General features: G+C 40.9%; 1 protein-coding gene across 4 annotated transcripts; it reads left to right on the forward strand.

Moving 5' to 3' along the window:
- The first annotated feature begins 1,562 nt into the window (after window positions 1-1,562).
- On the forward strand, window positions 1,563-17,347 carry bhlhe22 (basic helix-loop-helix family, member e22). 4 transcript variants are annotated; one of them, XR_013289592.1, is made up of 4 exons: window positions 1,586-1,699; window positions 7,728-8,807; window positions 14,764-14,891; window positions 16,666-17,347. XR_013289592.1 is itself a non-coding variant. In XM_077553710.1 (3 exons), exon 2 carries the CDS (start codon window positions 7,926-7,928, stop codon window positions 8,790-8,792), a length of 867 nt encoding a protein of 288 aa, XP_077409836.1. In that variant the 5' UTR covers window positions 1,586-1,699; window positions 7,728-7,925; the 3' UTR covers window positions 8,793-8,807; window positions 14,778-15,319. The 4 variants fall into 4 exon arrangements, 1 of the variants encoding a protein (XP_077409836.1); XR_013289591.1 differs by having other exon boundaries at window positions 14,778-14,891; XM_077553710.1 differs by lacking the exon at window positions 16,666-17,347 and having other exon boundaries at window positions 14,778-15,319.
- The last annotated feature ends 2,194 nt before the right edge of the window (window positions 17,348-19,541 follow it).

The raw sequence follows: 19,541 nt of genomic DNA on the forward strand, positions 1-19,541 counted from the left end.
AGAAATGTGAATAAAACATTTTAAAAATATATTATTTTAATATATTATTATTTTTTACTTAATGGGGAAGAAAGAAATGTGAAAAAACACTTTTCAGATGTGACTATTCTCACTAGTGCTAAAAGCTAACACGCGGCAACATCCGCTCATGACGCTACTATGGCTGCCAGCTTCCAAAATGGAGGAATTCCTCGTGTGTCTATTGTTCCACTCCCAAACAATGCACACATGAATAGCACCGAGGCCCTTTTGCATGCACGCGGGTCAGCGGGCCTGCCATTTGGGGTCCCCACAAACCCCCTCCCCACCACCAGCGCCACTCTCCCTCCTCACAATAAGCCGCACAATGGGGTCAACCTGCTTTTGTCGTTTGCTCTCTCCCTCACACACACACTCCCCCATTTGAGGGAGGGGGTGGGGGGGCAACCTCTATATATGCGTGTATATATAGAAATGTCGTATTTTTTTCTATATAACAAAATCCTGACGTTTGAGTGGGTGTGTAGACTTTTTATATCCACTGTAGGTTGGCATTCGAGGCTGCAGAGTGTGACATCACATACTGCATGGGAGTCAATCAGGACCGGATGCCAAACGGACCAATGCCCAAATAAGGAGAGAGGTGGGCGTGGTCTAAAGACACAAACGTGTACTGGATGGGTACAATCCATTTACGCGTTCCCGGCTTTGCGCAAACGCCTGCTCTAGGAGGTTGGTGCTACAAAATTTTGATTTTTTTGACTTTCTCACTCAATCTGGATCTTCTTTTTTTTTTTTTATCAAAAGCGACTAACGACAAATCTAGCTTTTTTACTCCCTTTTTGCCTTTCCCACGACGTTATTCCTGTCTTCTACAGTGTCCGTTTCGATTACATGCAAATGGCTAATTATGCAAATTAGGGAATGACGTCATTTAGCTACTTTTAGGACCGCCAATAGCTACTTTCCTTACTGGCGAGTTGGCAACACTGGACCTACGGATTTACTGCTCACTTGGTTTCTCAGTACGGCACTAATATGTCTCGTTCTTCGCCGAGGATAAAGAATATATGTCTAAGTACTGTTGTATTGTCGATATCTGTGGTTTAAAGGATTAACAAAATTGCCGAATTGTTAGCATTGTATAGGATTTTCCATTGTGCGTTAGCATTAAGCTATTTTTTTTTTTTAAAGAATCTTTACAAACGATCTCTTTCGAACTGCACTTCACTCGCACCCGCATTCGCTTGCGCTCATTTGCATATGACGCGATCGAGCGCAGCCCATAAATGGAAGCTTTTCAGCATGATTAATTGCAACCAGTCACTGCATAATTCATAATTACTAGATTGCATTTAAATGCATACATATATAAAAAAAAAAATAGAGTGACATCAAATAAAAAAAATATGTAGTGTGCATTGTGTGAGAGCGCATGTGAAGAGAGAGAGGGAGATAGAGAGATCCTATTGGGGGGCGGGGGGGTGTAGGGGGATGGGGTGGGGGGAGTCGCACTCATTGTGATGCACACGACGACCTGCCCTCTTTCAGACAGCAGCCATGCTTTGCAGCACTGCTCTCTCTCTCTCTCTCTCTCTCTCTTTCCCTCTCTCACCGGGAGCTTCAACATCCACAGCCGGGAATACATATTTCACCCGGCGTACGACGAACACGGGTGCGAATGGACGGATAACACGCGAGGTGCGCGGACGCCGCTCCGGTGAGTATCCGCATCCTCTTTGCTGCCTTTTTCTGAGCATCCGAGCGACGGTGTGCGCATGCGCCGCACTTGCCATTGTTATTGCGGCGCGAGAGCACAAACGCGGCCGCTCGGCTTCGGTGCGATGGAGGCGAGAAATGTTTGGTTAGAACAGCGGGGGGGGGGGGGAGAGCGGAGAAGGCAGCCGGGTAGGGGTGAAGGGAGAGCGGCTACGATGGGACGAGATGCCGCCCCACATCCAACACCCCCCCCCCCCAATCCCACCACCCCTCCCCTCCTTATCCCCCTGCACCGGTTCTCAAGTGGACGTCTTAAAATGGCGTTGCCCTTTGTTTGTGCACCCCCCCCCCCCTGTCTTCACACGCACACGCACATCACCATAACTACCATTGCTGGGTTCACCCTAATTAGGATACTATACAGTCTGTGAATGGGTTTATTTAAAAAAAAATAATAATAAAAAAGGGGGGAAAAAAAGACATTTTGTGAAACAAAAAAATGCAGCATTCGGGCGCATGCGCACGAGTGAGGTGTTAAGTATTAGTGCGTATTCCCCCCCCCCCCCTGGTGGAATAGACCAATGTTGCGTAACAGGCGCACTTTTTTTTAGGGGGGGGGGGCGCGCAAGCACACACATAGACATGCATGGCTACACAAAAAAAAAAAAAAACGTCCATCCCCGTCGTCATTTTGGAGTTTCAAGGACACAGGGGTGATAGCTGATGGATGCTGGGTAATATAGAGGAACATCTGTTTGCCTAGTGACGTCATCAACCCCCCCCCCCCCCTCTTCCCCAGCCCTTCCTTCTCTCCCTCCTTCCTCCTTCCATCATCCCAATCCTCTCTTGCGCTGAAGGCAGATGCCTCATTTGTTTGGCCGGAGAGTGGCCATTAATCCCAAAGTCAGGAAGGAAGAAGGAGTTCAGCACGGCTCGCTTCTGGATTATATTCTGGACTTTCTTTTGTGTGTGTGTGTTCAATTTCTTGTCTTTTTTCCCCCCCCGCCCTCCTCTAGGTGCAACGTGAGTTGGACTTGTACACTTTGCAAGGATCTTTTTTTTTTTCTTTATTCAAGCAGGAAGATTTTTTTTTTTTTGTTGCATTTTTTGGATTGGAAGTCGGTGTCGAATGGAATGCAGCAAGAGGATCACACGCACGTTGACGCGTGCGCGCACGCACACACATCCGGTCTGCGGGTTGCGTCTCTCCGTGTTCACAGCGGACCTTGATTTAATGTCTTACAATTAAGGCACGCGGTGAATGCCAAGAGATGATCCTCCTCGTCTTCTATCGGAATTTAGTCATGTCTTGTACCTTTTTTTGCAATCTAATAAATCATTTTTCCTCTCCCTCTCTCTTCTCTCTCTATCTGTGTGTGCGCGCGCGCGCGTGTGTGTGTTGAGGAGAGCTGTCCAGTGCGTGGTGCTGAAATCAGAGCCTTTTGTTTCACTCAGCACAAATGCCGACACTCTCCACTCCTTTTATTTCGCAGCGCAGTTCAGCCTTACACGTCCGGAAAAAAAAATAAAAAAATCACTGTGCGTATTTGTCATGCATTTACCTACCAGTAGTTTAACATATGAAATATTTTTAAAAAGTGAAATTGCCTTAAAATGAACGATTCAATAGAAATGCTAAGTGGGATGTCAATGTAAATCCGGGGGGTTAGGCAACGCGTGACATTGCAGCATTCTGCTCGACTACAGGAAGGGAAGTGAAGAGGAGCTCATTGAAAATGAAAATAATATTGTTTGGAGAATTAAGTGTTTTTGTGATACTTAAAGAGTATAACAGTAGATTTAGATTTTTTTTTAAATATATTTTTGAGGGGTGAGGTTGTAATAGTCCAAAAATAAAGTCAGACTGTTATACGATTAGTCGAAAAGGGAAATTTAATTATCAAATTTTTACAAATAGATTTGAATTCCGAATATTTTGAATCCTAGTTTTAATCATGTAATAATATATCTTTAGAAAAAATATTTTAAATGATTCCGAAAAAATATCATTCAATTTTCAAAATATTACTCCTATTCTCGAATATGACTTTAGTCTAGCAACATAGGATTAAATTTTTGCTGCCAACAAGGTACACTTTTTTTGCTCAAAAAAAAAAATACACTTCATTGTAATATTGTCATTTTTTTTCTTCTAAAAATAACTTATTTGTTTAGTGTAAACCTTTTTTTCCCCACACACAAACTTTCTTATCTTGACGAATAAATAAAAAAATAATCTGACTTTATTCGCGTAACCTTACATTTTAAACCTTGGGGAAAATATGATTAATTTATATATAATAATAATAATATTCTCATGAAATTATGACTTTTATTCTTAAAAAATGTGACTGCTCTAGTAAGGTTAGGCATTTTTGTTCCTCAAAAAAAAAAACAGGACTTCATTGTCATAATATGACACATTTAAGTGTACTATTGTGACATTTTCCCAAACTCTCTTTTAGAAAATGATTATTCCTGCCTGTATTTGTTTTCATTTCAATGATGGCCCTTTAAACACAAAGGAAACACAGAAAAATAAACACATGTTAGGAAAAAAAATATGCATCTTAATTTCCTGCTCAAGTGCAAGCCAACCTATGGCTCGTGGGCTACAAATTGGCCCCACCGCAGCATTTGACGCGGATTGCCATGCAATTCTAAAACTGAAAGAAAAAAAAGCCCTAAAACAACAATTGAAATTGCATCATATTTATTCATGAATTTAGTCATTTAAAAATAATCAGTTGGCTACCCTTGATTTAAGCAATAAGCTCCCCCTTAATTAATAGACTTGGGGGGGGGGCATCCAATCACATCCTCCCCAAACTCATTTCCTGTTTATTTCCTTCAATTAAAAAAAGCAATCAACAGACAGACTGCACAAAATGGTGTCGGAGGAAAAACAATTACACTTCAATTAAAAGCCAAACCATTAACAGGAAGGAGAAAAAGAGAAAAAAAAACCGCTGCAATAATATCAGATAAACAGACTTTAGGATGCTGCGTCATGATGACGTCAGAGATGTCATGACGTGATCATTTAGGCCAGTGTAAAAAATGCATTTAAAAAAAAACCTAAGCAGAGCCTCCAGAAAGATGCCAACCAACATCTCCAGCGTGGAATTGCATTTTCCTACAAGTAGGGCTACACCGCCATCTTGCGGTGGTAAGTGTTCATTACCACTAACTAAAAAGTGCGGAAACGTCAGCGAATTAATCACACTTGGGTTGGACTTGACCTGGACAATTCTTTACTACACCAAGGAAACATTCGTCACAGATACTACAGCGCAGAATGTGAGGATGGTGACAACATGAGGACTGACACTCACTTTTCTTAAATGACTGTTATTATGCTAAATAAATCTTTATGCCAAAATATTTTGTAAAAAAAAGGGGAACAATCATACAAGAATAAGTTCCTCTTTTTTTGTGAAAAAGAGGAATAGCCATACTAGCATAAACTCATTTTTCATACTAAAATAAAGTCATATATTTAGAGAAAAATGGGCATAGAATTCCTTTATTTTAATTTGTTTGTTTAAGAAAAATGGCATAATCTCCAGGGGTGGTTCTGAGGAGGGTGGCGGGGGGTCAGGGGGTTCAAAACCTAGCATGAAGCTACCAGCCATTTGGCGAGAGGCGATCAGAACCAAAAACATTTGCTGGCCGATACGGGCTGTATTTCAATTTTGACTCACAATGGCAGTCAACATCAGTCACTGGCGCCCCCTTGTGGCCGTTTTACTGTCAGAGCCTAAATGGAATGCATTTTGTTTTTTAACTCTATACTTGTCACTTCTCTCAAATCATATAGAAATTAAGATGCGATTTCGCTACGCATATTTAGGTTTGTGTACATTATTAGTGTTGTTACTAACATTTATACTAATATTTTTCTTATTTTGAATAGGTTAAAAATATATATATATTCATCAATATCAGTTGATAGTATCGCCTCGCCCTATTTTCCAACTTCATAGTGTCATTCCTAACAGTGAACCTGTATTATTTTGAACCGCCATTTATTTATGAACTAATAAACTCTAAGTTGCCAGTTTTATTTTGCACTTTTGTTTGAATCCAAAAACTCAGAGTTAGTTGTTTGAGATTTATTTTAGACTTGAACTCTGCCTTTTGCCAGATATTAACGATTTATTTTATCTTCTACAAGTTGATTTTAAATCAATTTTATGTATCAAAAGTACTAACAATTTGATGCTAGCCGACTTTATGAATCATAATTAGACCAAGCATTAATGTTAGCCCGAGTTGACGTCATGTTTCTTGCTAACGTTAGCTTACCTTACCATATTGTCGTATTACTAAAATAAATTACAAATTTTCTCCTCGAAAAGAATAAAGTCCCATTTTTAGAGAGAGAAAAAAAACTGATTTTGTTGTGACAAAGTGGTAATTTTGCAAGGGGGGCGTGGCTTGAAAGCAGCGGACGAGTTACGACGAGGTGACGAGCGGGCACAGGAAGTCTCGGGAACACCTTCATGGCCAATCGGCTCGGCCTAATGAGACAAGATGGGGCCGTGCCGGGCCCACGGCGAGGCGCCCATTACCGCCTTAGTCTGTCAGCACTTTGGTAATGAGGACGGCGCGGCGGCTGGACAGCCAGCGAACATGAATATACATTAGCTTGACATGACACAAACGTACTCCACGTGACCTCACACCAGGGTCGACTTCAATGGAGCCTGACAAGCGCCACCCCGCACACACTCGCGGGATGAATCGGATCCAAGGTCAGCGTCATAAAACACTTGATTAACTGCACACGGAATAGCTTTCCTTCTGAAACCAACTTCTTACTTCTTTAACAAGAATAACCTGTTTATTAGCAAAATGCTTGCAATCCCTTATGTCTCCACTAGGTGGGGGCAAAAGTTACCCTGTGTGGCCATACAATAAATTGCCCGTTTGCGTGATAGTCAATAAGTTCAACTTTGGGTTCAAAATTGTGCAAAAACACACTTCAAAGCTCCCGAACACATACAAAAAATATGGAAGGTATATTTGTCACAAACACGCCACTGCTCATAACTGTAACAACGCCATATTTATAGTTAAGCATACTGGTGGCACGAACAGTTCCTAATGATAGTCAAAATCTTCGGGGTAAAGTAAAGTAAAAACTAAATTCAGAAAGACATCGCAGGTTTTTTCAAGAGGGTGTGCACACTTGTGCAACTCCATCCTTCACCTTGTTTACCCTCTGAAAAAACGTAATTTCCTCCCACCTCCATTTAAATTGTACAGGTTATATAAATCCACATTAATGTTGGATATAATAATCATCCGACATTAGAACAGGGGTGTGTAAACTTTTAATAGCCACAGGCAGACGTTGCTTTAAGGTAGCTTACAGTCTGAAATCGGAGTTTTTCATACACAACTGCGAGCTGTGTTCTTATCCCTCAATCTAATTGAGTTGTAGGAAACGTTACTGTCCACAAGATGGCGAAAGAAGCGCGAAAGTGACGGAAAATTAATGGGTGATTTTTCTACTCTCCATCTATCTATCCATCTATCCATCTATCTATCTATCCATCTATCTATCTATCCATCCATCTATCCATTTATCCATCTATCTATCTATCTATCTATCTATCTATCTATCTATCTATCCATCCATCCATCTATCCATTCATCTATCTAGCTAGCTAGTTAGCTAATCCACTTGAGTTGTAGGACACGTTACAGTCCACAAGATGGCGGAATGAGCATGAGTATGTTAGGGTGCAAGATCGTCGTGGGAATCCTGAGATTTAGCGTAACAACAGGACAATAGAAAAGTCAACAAACACACGCCGACATATAGAAAGTGAACGCAGCATCAATGTAAAAACAATATTTTGTTGTTTTAAGTGTTTTAGCGCAGCCCTCAAGTTTCCTACTGGGAAAGTCGATTTGACGCTTCGGGCTAGAAAGTTTGTCATGGTGTAAATGGCGTTAATTAAAACGTTAAACTGACTTTGTGGGTGGGGGGGTCCCAACGGGCGAATCCTTTTTAATAGGCTAACCCGCCCCCGGATAATAGCGAGAGAGGGAAGTGGAGAAAGAGAGAGGGAGAGAGAGAGAGAGGTGGGGGAGTCTCCACCTCTTCCTCAGCATCTCGGCTGACAAGTGTGACGGCGTCAAACTCGCAGAGGGCAACGCCAGGGCCAGACGTGTTGTCAAGCGTCCCCCCCACCCCCCTCCCACCGAGGCGCGCCATGGACCGGAGGATCAACTTGAGCGGCGACATCTTCCACAAAACTCTGAGCGCCGTGTCCGGCAAGAAGATGCACGACCCGTACCGGCTCGGCACGGAGCTGCTGCCGGCAGCCCGCGAGCGCCAGTCGTCGCCGGGCATGGGCTGCTTCGACCGGGGCGACGCGGACCCCATGCAGCCCGGGGGACTGGCCGGAATGCGGGCGGCGGCTTTGGGGTTGCCCACCGGCTCGCTGTGCGTCAAGTACGGCGAGAACGCGACGGCGTCCGCGGCGGCGGCGGCGGCAGCTGCGGCGGCGGCGGAGAGCAGCGGCGGCGAGCAGAGCCCGGACGACGACAGCGACGGGCGCTCGTGCGACATGTTGCTGCTGGCCGAGCGCAAAGGCAAAGCGGAGGGCGGCAAGAAGAGCAAAGAGCAGAAGACGCTGCGGCTCAACATCAACGCGCGGGAGCGGAGGCGCATGCACGACCTGAACGACGCGCTGGACGAGCTCCGCGGCGTCATCCCGTACGCGCACAGCCCGTCGGTGCGGAAACTCTCCAAGATCGCCACGCTGCTGCTGGCTAAGAACTACATCCTCATGCAGGCGCAGGCGCTGGAGGAGATGCGCCGGCTGGTGGCCTACCTCAACCAGGGCCAGGCCATCTCGGCCGCGGCCATCCCGGCCACCACCGCGCTGGCCGCGCCGCCGCCCGGCTTGGGCGCGTACGAGCCGGGGCCGCCCCCGCCGCCGCCGCCGCCTCCCCCCGGCTACCCCGCCTTCCCCTCCAGCGCCGCGGGGGTGTCCGTGTCCTCGTGCCCCGACAAGTGCGCCCTGTTCAGCAGCGCCGCGTCCAGCCTGTGCAAACAGTGCACTGACAAGCCTTAACCCCGCCCGGCAAAGGTTAGAGACTCCAACGACACTTTTCTAATATTTACATTCAATACTTGATCGTGTACATAAAGTCGTCCTTTAAGTGCTGGTGTGAATGACTACAATGGACTTCTTCTCTACGTGGAGATTTTTTTTATTTTTAGAGGGGACCTGACAACTTTTTACCCCACTTTTGAGGGGGATCGAACCTGCTGCCCCCCACCCCTTTTTTTCTCTCTCTCTTTGCGGAATGTCACAATTAAGTCTGATATTTATGTTTATTATGATGTTGCAGGGACACTGTGAAAACAATTCCACGTGTCTTTTCGTTTTGTAATTTATTCATTGCTTATTGTCCATTGCGCGGGTCTTTTTTTTTTTTTTTTTTGGAATAGATCAGATGGTTGTCAGGTCAAGCTGTGTAGATAAACTCGAGTTATTCTATAAGCAAGAGGGCCCGTTTGTATGTATGTGAGTGTTGGGAAAAAGCTTTATTAAAATATTTTCAACAACAGACACGAACGAAATGATCATTCATTGCCTTTAAATACAGACAGGGAACTCAATGTGGAAGCTGAATTTGTTAATTAAAAATGACTTTCATTCATTTAACTTAAGAAATGAGTTTTTTTTATTTTTTTATTATTTCATTTAAAAAGGTGAAACAAAAGGATAAATAAGAAAGCTTTTCAGCGGCTACCAGGAAAACAGTTTCAGCACCAGGGACAGAGACATTTTTCGTTTTCGGATTATGACGGGACAAAATGGCGATGTGTTCATTTCCAAATCTTCACAATAATCGCGTTAACAATAACAGGCGGCGCAATTTCGACACCAGGGCCTGTCACGCTCCCTCGTGTTCTTTGGGAAAAACAAGATTTTTTTTCGTTTGAAGTTTTTCTTTGAAATTATATACGCATTTTTTACTTAAGAGTTAAAAATAAGACACACGCGTTTAACCCATACTAATATTCACATTAGCCCGGAAGAGATGATTCCCTGGGGGGGTGAGAGAGATGGAGCCACATGTGTGAATTTGTGTGTGTGTGTGTGTGTGTGTCACTTAATTCGCATCATTTTGTGTGCGTGTTATTATCGGATTACGATTGGCCTTTAACAAGAAGAAAGTCTTGGGCCTAAAGGTTTATTAAAAAAAAAAAAAAAAAAATCACTGCAGACGTATTAGTCCTAAAAAGCATATTTACCAAGATTGTAAGAAAAAATAAGACTTGACTTAAATACAAGAAAATAAAAAAAAGCTGTGCTTTAATTAATTCGTCAATGAAAATGCATTGCGCAAAAAAAAAGAAAAAAAAGGATTGCACATAAATGAAGAGATAGTAACACTTCGAAATGCAGATGCAACAGAAATCAAGCTTGATAATAAAGCTCATTACGCAACAAAAGTGCCCGAGACAAGTGCATTTTTTTTTTTAATACGTGTATATATAGCAAAAATAAAGTAAAACTTGCACATTTCCAAGAATGAAGTCATTTACTATAAGAGTAAATTTGTAACATTACAAGAAAATGAAAAGTAATTTTCTTAGAATAAACTTAAAATGAAGATAAAAGTCTTCTCGTCAAATTGCGGTTTCGGATAAATATTCTCCATTCCTGGATTTTTCTTTTCTTTTTCCCCTCCTTTTTAGTGTACATGTGAACTCTAATCATAATTGGTGATATTCTCAATCAGTGATGATTTCTCACGACAATTTTAACAACAGATAAATTGCAATAAGCAACAACTTTTTGCTAATATTTGCAAGTCAACGATCACTTCTACAACATTCCAAGGCAATCACAATGTCCCAGCAAGAGATGAATATTATTTTTACCGAACATTTTAAGTAACAAAACACATGAAACAACCACAAATGACAAATTAGAAGTTCAATTAATATTGTGTAAATGACACACATATGATATTTTACATTAGCATTTAGTTGTCTTTTAATGCAGTTAGCAGTTTTTCTATTGCTCTGAGCAAATGTCCTGACCCGAAAATCAGAAATCGAGGCGATCACGTGCTGAGAAAGATCAAATTATCTTCATTTCTAAAGTCAAGTTGCAGAAACTCAAACTCAAATGACTCCAGGTGCAAAAAAAAAAAAAAAAAAAAAAAAAGTGCTCAGGACATCATGAGGGACTGGATTATACTGCCCCCGGTGGCCAAGGCGAGCACAACAGAAGGAGCAGCACGATCGACTGCTTTTTGGAAGCATGTTTAACCATATCTGATAAAAAAAAAGCAATAAAAGAGCCCAAAGCCAAGCGCAAAGTCTTTTTTTATTTTAATACCCACCATAAAATTTCCAATTTACCATATCCTATTGGTATACGCAAAAAGGATGATAAAGTGCAAATATACATAAGCGCATGGAATTGAAACATCCTATCAGCGATGAGCAAAAGATATATGGTGAACAGATATATGTGGCATGGCTCAGGCACCAAATCAGCAGCGCTGGGCGGTAAGTCAGCGGGTGACACCAAAGCGATAGTCACGCATTGTGTCGCCTCGTAAAAAAGTACACAGGCCGAGCGTGTACACGTTCGCTTGGATTCAATCCGTGTCTGCTCCTTATCAGGTGTTTACATTTAGAAGTTGATGTGTAAAACGAGAGCAGGATCAATCATTTCGGGGGGAAAAACAAAAAAAAATCCCACCATTGTGACCTTGCAAAAGTGTACACACCCTCTTATAATTGGGGGTGTGGCTGAGTTCAGAATTAAGCTATCACATTCATGCTCATGTTAAATAAGTCTGCCATAATTAAAAAAAAAATAAAATAAAGTTGAGATGTTCTTGTAGGCTTTTGCTGACATTTTGGGGTTTTCTAGCAAAAGCCGGAAGATTTGTGCTAACACTGACTGCTACTTCCAACAGGTTGTATCTGTATCTACTAGGGTTGGATATCGATTCAAATTTCCGATTCGATTTCGATTTTTCCCGATTCGATTCACTTGGTTCAATTTTAAATTGATTAATTATGGAATATAAATTATTCTTAAAGAAGAAGGACATGATAAAAAAAAACAACAACTCCACAAACATTAAATATAAATTAAAACGATTCTGATTTGTCAAAGTGAAATACGTAAGTCAGGTCTTTCATGAATATAAGGAAATACTTTTAAATTTACGTAACAGTAAATTTCAAGAAAACAGTAAGATACAAAAACTAATTTGGCTTTTAAAATTCTATTTTGTTGGTAATTTATGGGAAAAAAGAAATACATTTTATGAATCGATATCACGCTCGAAAAAGAAAATCAATTCAATATCAAATATGCGATTTTTTAAAACCCAGCCCTAGTATCTACAAGTTGCATTTGAAGGAGAAAAAAATAGAAGTATGAGCAGTTCCAAAATGTCTGGAAAATCCTACTAGAACATCTGAACTTTATTTGGGGTCGTTCAAAGGTCGTCAAAATGGTGGCAAGTGTGTGTACTGACTCATATTTGACACGTTACCTGGCATTTAAACGGGGGTGTGTAGACTTTTAATACTCATTTTATAATCTAAGATGTGGACAAAAACAGAGCAAAAAGGTTGTTTGTGCGCGTCCGGCCCTTTAATTAGCGACATCCCATTAACTTCCCCGCTGCTCATTTTAGCGTTGCCGCCATTTATCCGCCCGTTGAAGCCAATTGTTCAAGTGACTCGTTTAAAACGTGTTTTCATAATGAGCAACTCATTTATTAATATGTGAGGTCAGGTAAACATATGGTGTTTATCTCAGGAGGGGGGTGGGGGAGAAAAAAAAAAAAGGTACGATAAATAACGTGTGATTATCCGCTCCGTGGGAAATGCGATTGTTGGCTAACATCTCGGAATATTCCATCTGCAGCCATATTCATGGGATTATAATCCCCCAGTCCGCTAATCCTTGTTTACTCTTTGTGCCGTAATCGGATGTGCTTTTGTTATGGCGGGATTAAAACGTGTCATAGTGGGAGTGTGCAGTCGTTTGTGGGGTCAAAACAGCACGTTGGAGAGAAAAAAAAAAACAAAAACACTACAAATAGTCATTTGCTCTTTGAAAATGTTTGTGACGTCATTGTTATGTTAGGAACGATCATCCATAAATGGATGAAAAAAGGGATTTGAAATAAAGATTGATTTACAATGCGGGGACGGGAAACGCGGCATTAGCATTAGCATAAACGTAGCATGATTTGTTCACTAATTTGGCAAGTACGGTGGGCCAAAAGTAAAAAAAAAAAAAAAAAAAAAAGATTATGAACAGAATTTTTAGATGAGATTAGTTTAAATTAAAATAACCATTCGATTGATGCTAGTTTTGTTAGCCCTTCTATGTTTTTTTGTTTTTTTTTAGCATTATGCTAGTGGATTTAGTAACACGGCATTAATTATACATACATTTTCAAAACAAACCACATAACTTTGTCTTACTAAATCCACTAGCGTAGTGCTAATGGGGACGGTATCAACGCGGCATTAGCATTAGCACAAGCGTAGCATGATTTGTTCACTGATTTCGTAAGTACGGTGGCCCGAAAGTAGAAAACAAAGTTACAGAAGTAAAAACGAAGATATGGAGCTTTGCTTATCAAATGTTGACAATTTTGGATTATGAACGGAATTTTTGGATGAGTTTAGTTTAAATCAAATAACGATTCGATTGATGCTAGTTTTGTTAGCCCTTCTATGTTTTTTTTTTTTTTTTTTTTTTTTTTTAGCATTAAGCTAGTGGTGTTAGTAACACGGCATTAATTATGCATCCATTTTCAAAACAAACCACATAACTTTGTCTTACTAAATCCACTAGCGTAGTGCTAATGGGGACGGCATCAACGCGGCATTAGCATTAGCACAAGCGTAGCATGATTTGTTCACTGATTTCGTAAGTACGGTGGCCCGAAAGTAGAAAACAAAGTTACAGAAGTAAAAACGAAGATATGGAGCTTTGCTTATCAAATGTTGACAATTTTGGATTATGAACGGAATTTTTGGATGAGTTTAGTTTAAATCAAATAACGATTCGATTGATGCTAGTTTTGTTAGCCCTTCTATGTTTTTTTTTTTTTTTTTTTTTTTTTTTAGCATTAAGCTAGTGGTGTGAGTAACACGGCATTAATTATACACCAATTTTCAAAACAAACCACATAACATTGTCTTACTAAATCCACTAGCGTAATGCTAACAAAAATCCATAGAAGGGCTAACGAAACTAGCATCAATCGAATGGTTATTTTAATTTAAACTAAACTAATCTCATCCAAAAATTGACAACTTTTGCCAAGCAAGGTTCCATATCTTTTTTACTTTTGTAACTTTGTTATATTTACAAAACTAGTGAACCAATCGTGCTATGCTTGTGCTAATGCTAATGCTAATGCCGCGTTTATACTAATGCCGATTATAGTGCTTAAAAAAAAAAAAAAACACAAAACAAAAATCATTAAAAAATGGGATAATAATTTTTTTTCATTAGCCTTTATTTTATTATAAGCCTAATATTTTAATACAATACATCTATTTGAATAAGCAATAATTTATTGCTTGTGTTTGTTGAAAAAAAAAAAAAACCCTAGGAAGAGTACCTTGAAAAAAATAATCGCACAGTAAATCACAATTGCAATATTGAGGACAATATTTATTTTTGAAAGCCTTGCTATGTACAGGGAGCACATGTGGGAAGGTCGGGGGGGGGTGTAGTGGGCGTCATTTAGCCTGATCAATATGCAGATGGCGACCTGCTCAGAGTTCATTAATGCTGAAGCGAGGTGGATTTCATCTCCTGTCTGCGATGTTCATTAACGCCGGCCTCCCCGTTGAAACAAAGACACGATGATGACACAAGGACCGCGGGAGTCGCGCACACGCACACGCACAAGGCCCGACCAATAGAGAGCCGAGCGCAATCACGCGTCTCGCACGTTATGACGCTGACATTGGATTTGTTTACACGTTGAAAAGTGCTCATCACCTGATCGCCCGACACGTTTTTTGATTAGAATGTAATCTCCAGATGAAGACGCATTACGGACAAGGTCAAGAATGCTGTGAAAGGACGTCTAAAAAAAAAAAAAAAAGACAAACAGGAGCTCGCAGAACATGAGGACCTCCGCCAAGGCTAAAAAACGTGAGTAAACAGCTAAAAAAAACAAAATATATTATTTATATTTCTGTATAAATGTTAACAAAAGCTGTCTAATTATACAACGAGAATTACATTGTGTATTTCACTGCCTGCTAGCTTTTATGCTAACAAAGATCATCGACACGCTAACGATCTTTATAGATACCACCTTTGAATTAACACTTTTTTCACCTTTGAATTAACACTTTTTTACCCTTTCGTGGGATTCTCTGTAGTTTGCCGGAACAAAACCAACCATACCTTTTACAATTCAAACTGATAGGAGCGCAAAACGCTAGTCGATGTTTAGCGTAGCTAGCTTAGCGTAGCTAGCGGCGGCTATAACAGCCATAAATGCCAAGCACGGGGGACGCCAGGCAGGCCAGGCCAAGCGTAACCGCGGCGGCCCAAATGTCCTTGGCTCCTGGTCGGCCTTCACCTCGCCCCCCCCCACCCCCCGCGCGGTGAATTTTATGGCTAATTTCCGGCAATTTATCCTGGCACTTTTCCGAAGAGACATTCCTGCGGGAATAATGTGCATAATTTGCATAAATCATTCTGATAAAATGCATATCGGGAGTGTATGGCTCCACCCCTCCTCCCCCGTACACACTCCTTGTCTGATGCGCCGGCGTTTACTTTGTAATCAAAACTGACTCTGGGAGAGGGGTTAGTAAGGATGGAGGGGGGGGGGGGGGGGTGTCGGGGGCACAGTTTAGGCGAGCAATTATAATGAATGCAGAGTTTCTTAGACAAAACAATGACTCTTTCCTTTTCAAAAATGTTTCTGGTCATTCCTTTGTTGACTGGGGGGTGATCACCTCACAACCCCCCCCCCCCACACACACACACACCTAACAAAAAGATCATTAGGACTTACCGTGAGCATGCAATCAGCCGATTCGAGCCCAAGTCCACTTGAAAGGATGAAGGTACAGGAGATTTTCTGCAACAAAATGGATAAAAAAAATTTAGAAACGGTTGAAATGGACGATAACCGAATGTGAGGTGAATCAAAGGCATAATGTCGGGAATTTAGCACAAGCTGCTAGATTGTGATTGGTGAAGCAGTATGTGGCTCATTTCTGGTTGCAGTGTTTCATAGGAGTGTGAAGTGATGGTTACAGTCACATTTGTGAAAACATGTATTATTATAAGATTCTCTCTCTTTATTTTATTATTATTATTATTATTTATTATTATTATTATTTTTTTATTATAATTTGCTGTTAGGAAACAATTGGATCAATATTGTTAGGGGGGAAAAATCTGCCAAAAATCCAGTCACAAGTCCAGCAAAATTACCATATTTTCTCTCTTTTTATTATTTCTTTATTATTTTTTTATCTATCTATTTATTATGATAAGGGACCAATTGGACCAATATTTTTAGGGTGGGGGGGACACCCAAAAATCCAGTCACAAATCAAGCAAGATTAGTAGATTACCATATTTTCTCTCTTTATTATCATTATTATCATCATTATCGTTATTATTTATTATTTATTTTATATTTTTATTAGAGACCAATTGGACCAATATTTTTAAGGGAGAAAAAAATCTGCCAAAAATCCAGTCACAAGTCAAGCAAGATTAATAGATTACCATATTTTCTCTCTTTATTATTATTATTATTATTATTTATTATTATTTTTAGGGACCAATGGATCAATATTTTTAGGGTAAAAAAATAAAATAAAATCACCCAAAAATCCAGTCTCAAGTCAAGCAAGATTACTAATTTTTATCTCTTTTTTTTTTTTTTTTTTGAAAGCAGCAGGCAGCCATGTCTGCTTGTGCTCTCTCCACTCTCCCGCAGAATCGCCGCTGACAAGTGGACAGCTGTCTGCCGGGTGGACGTTAATCACAATAATACAGGGCGGGCTAATCAAGACTCAGCGATGGAGCGCTAAATGACACGCCCCGCCGTCCGCGCCCGAACCAGTCGCTCGTGGAGGGATTCACGCCAGAGACACCCCCCACCCCGTCGGAGAGGGCGGGCGGGCGGGCGGTCGGACGGACGGGCGACGATGATGATGATGATGATGAGGCGGGTGCACAGCCATCCAGACAATAATTACTCTTTGACTGCGCTCGCATTAGGAGTCAGTCAAAGCAGATTAATTTCGACTGATAGCATTGGTACCTCCTAAATGCAGATTCTCCTAATAAGAGTGAAATTGCAGCGAGCGGCCCCGCCCGCTTTGTCGGCCTTACGCGAAGAGACAAGGTCTTCTTCTTTTGCATAAATCACAGGGCCGCTCGTGATGCCCGCTTGTCGCCTGCGGAATATCACCAGCGACATTAGCGCGCAAATGTCTGATGCGGTGGTGGGCCGGGAACCCCCTTTTGCCAAATACCCAGAGACCCCGAGAATTAGCCCCGGCGCAGAGGACGGCATCTGCTCGTGTGCTTGTGTCGAGCAAACAAGGCAATTTGGAGAACGTCGAGGGAGCGGCTAATAAACGCAAACCCCGCCGTGCGGGTTAGCATGCTAGTCGTCCGCTCTGGTAGATTTCCATTACAGTTGTATCACTGGGGAATAAAACAAAATAAACACTGGGAAGCACCAGAAGATGTCCTTCTTGTGTCAAAGCGTCTATCTTTAATGTCCAAAAGTTTTGGGATCGTCACGTTTGACGAGACGGGGCTTGGTGTGGTGAGTGACGTGGGCGCCAGTTGTGGCCGTAGCAGCTCGTGCATGTGGAAATGACACGAGCCGCCACGCTGCCAAAATTGAACTGGGCTAAAATGTCCTCCCAAGACAGCTGACATAGAAACGGCACGCTAACGTACATGGAAATTTGGCTTCCGCTCACATGGATGTTAGGGATGAGCTTATTTTTGGAGTAATGGCTGCTGAGAGACGGGGGGGAAAAAAGTATATTAATCAACTTGAGATTTAATTTAGTACATTTATTTTAATTCTCTAAAAAATTATAAAATTTTTGTTAAATTAAAAAAATACGGCCTTGGCATTAACTCATTCACTGCCATTGACGGCTATAGATGTCAAAAATTCATTTGAAGTATTTCTATTAGTTTTCCACTTTTGTTAATAGAAGTATGAAAACTTTAAAAATATATATATATATATATTGTACATTTAGAACAGATATAAACATTTTGATTAATCGTGAGTTAATTATTGAAGTCATGTGATTAATTACAATGAAAAAATGTATTCACCTGACGTGATTTAAAAAAAAAAAAAGATTATAAAAAAGTAGGAGCGTCAGGCGATTAAAATTTTTACTGTAATTAATCACATGACTTCACTAGTTAACTCATGATTAATCACAAATTTGATATTTGTTCTAAATGTACAATAAAAAAATTCTAGGTTTTCACACTTTCTGAATTTTTGACGTCTATAGCCGTCAATGACAGTAATTTTTTTCAAATTTATTAATTAAAAAAAAAAGCGCAAAATCTCAAATACTATTATAAAAAAATTTTAAATTATTATTTATTGTAAGATTATTAATTTAATGCCTTCTTCAAAATGGTCACCTTTTTGCCCCCCCCCAAAAACATTTAATATTGTGCCATTGTTTTTCAAAAAGCCAACGCCTACAAAATAATAAACCTTATTAGCTTATTGCAATGTAGCCGTATTGCAATGTAGCCGTAGCTTAGCATCAAACGTTCCCCTTTAAAGAAACATATTGGCCGTTCTTTTCCTTGCATGCGAACGACGCCGTGGTGAGCGGCCGACTATGATCTGCCAGCCAAAGTGACACACCAGCGACGGCGCTCATCAGACCAGACACAAAATGGCCGCCCGGTGCCAAAGTCCATCTTGGCTTTCACTTCACATCACACCAAAGCTCCTGGCTGGGACACTTTCCACTGAATCCCCAGATTTAAAAAAAATATATATACAAAAAATGTTTGATTCAACTTTTTCTTTATTGTATTACCCTCTCAGAGTATGCAATCTTAAAAGTATAAATTACGGGTAATTTGCTGGTGCAGCGCTTTCAAGGTCGCGTACCTGGCAGAGCGAAAGACGCACGTCCCGACTTGTGTCATCCTTTTGAGCCTGGCAGCCAAAGAACATGATGGAATCAAATAATGAGAGTGCAAAAGGCGGAGATGAGCACGACTTAGCGCCTTGATGAGGCTAATTAAAACATGCCAGGACGCGGGGGCCCCGCCAAGGATCAGCGGGTGCTAATGAGTACCCCGTAGCCCCCGCGGATTTTACACCGTAATGATGATGTCATGGAAACGTAGTGGTCATCGGGAAAAAAAAAAAAAAAAACGATAGGCAAGGATTGGCCGCGTCAGCAAATTGAAATTGGGCCCAATTCAATTACGCTAAAGACTTTTTGTACAATAAAAACATTTTATTATTGGACAATTAACAGGACGGCGAGGGTCATCGTGGGGTTAGCTAACGTGCTTTTAATGATAAACCAGATTGCTTCCCATTGCAGATGCTCACAAAACGTTTAGTCGTGACCTTTAGAGTTCATTTCTTAAATATAAATATTTGTTGGAAAACTCTTAGAGACAAAATAAACCATTACAAAGTACTTAGGATATGAGGCTAACATTTTCTGGCTATAGTAGTATACATCGGCGTCAATATGTAAAGAAAGAAAAGTATACATTTTTTATGCCAAGTGCGGTTTTTATATCGCTAAG

Source organism: Vanacampus margaritifer, chromosome 20 (assembly GCF_051991255.1).
Source record: "Vanacampus margaritifer isolate UIUO_Vmar chromosome 20, RoL_Vmar_1.0, whole genome shotgun sequence".
Classification (NCBI taxonomy): domain Eukaryota; kingdom Metazoa; phylum Chordata; class Actinopteri; order Syngnathiformes; family Syngnathidae; genus Vanacampus; species Vanacampus margaritifer.

Excerpts from the sequence above, each read along its gene's own strand:
- bhlhe22 (XM_077553710.1), top strand. The coding sequence starts at position 7,926 with ATGGACCGGAGGATCAACTTGAGCGGCGACATCTTCCACAAAACTCTG.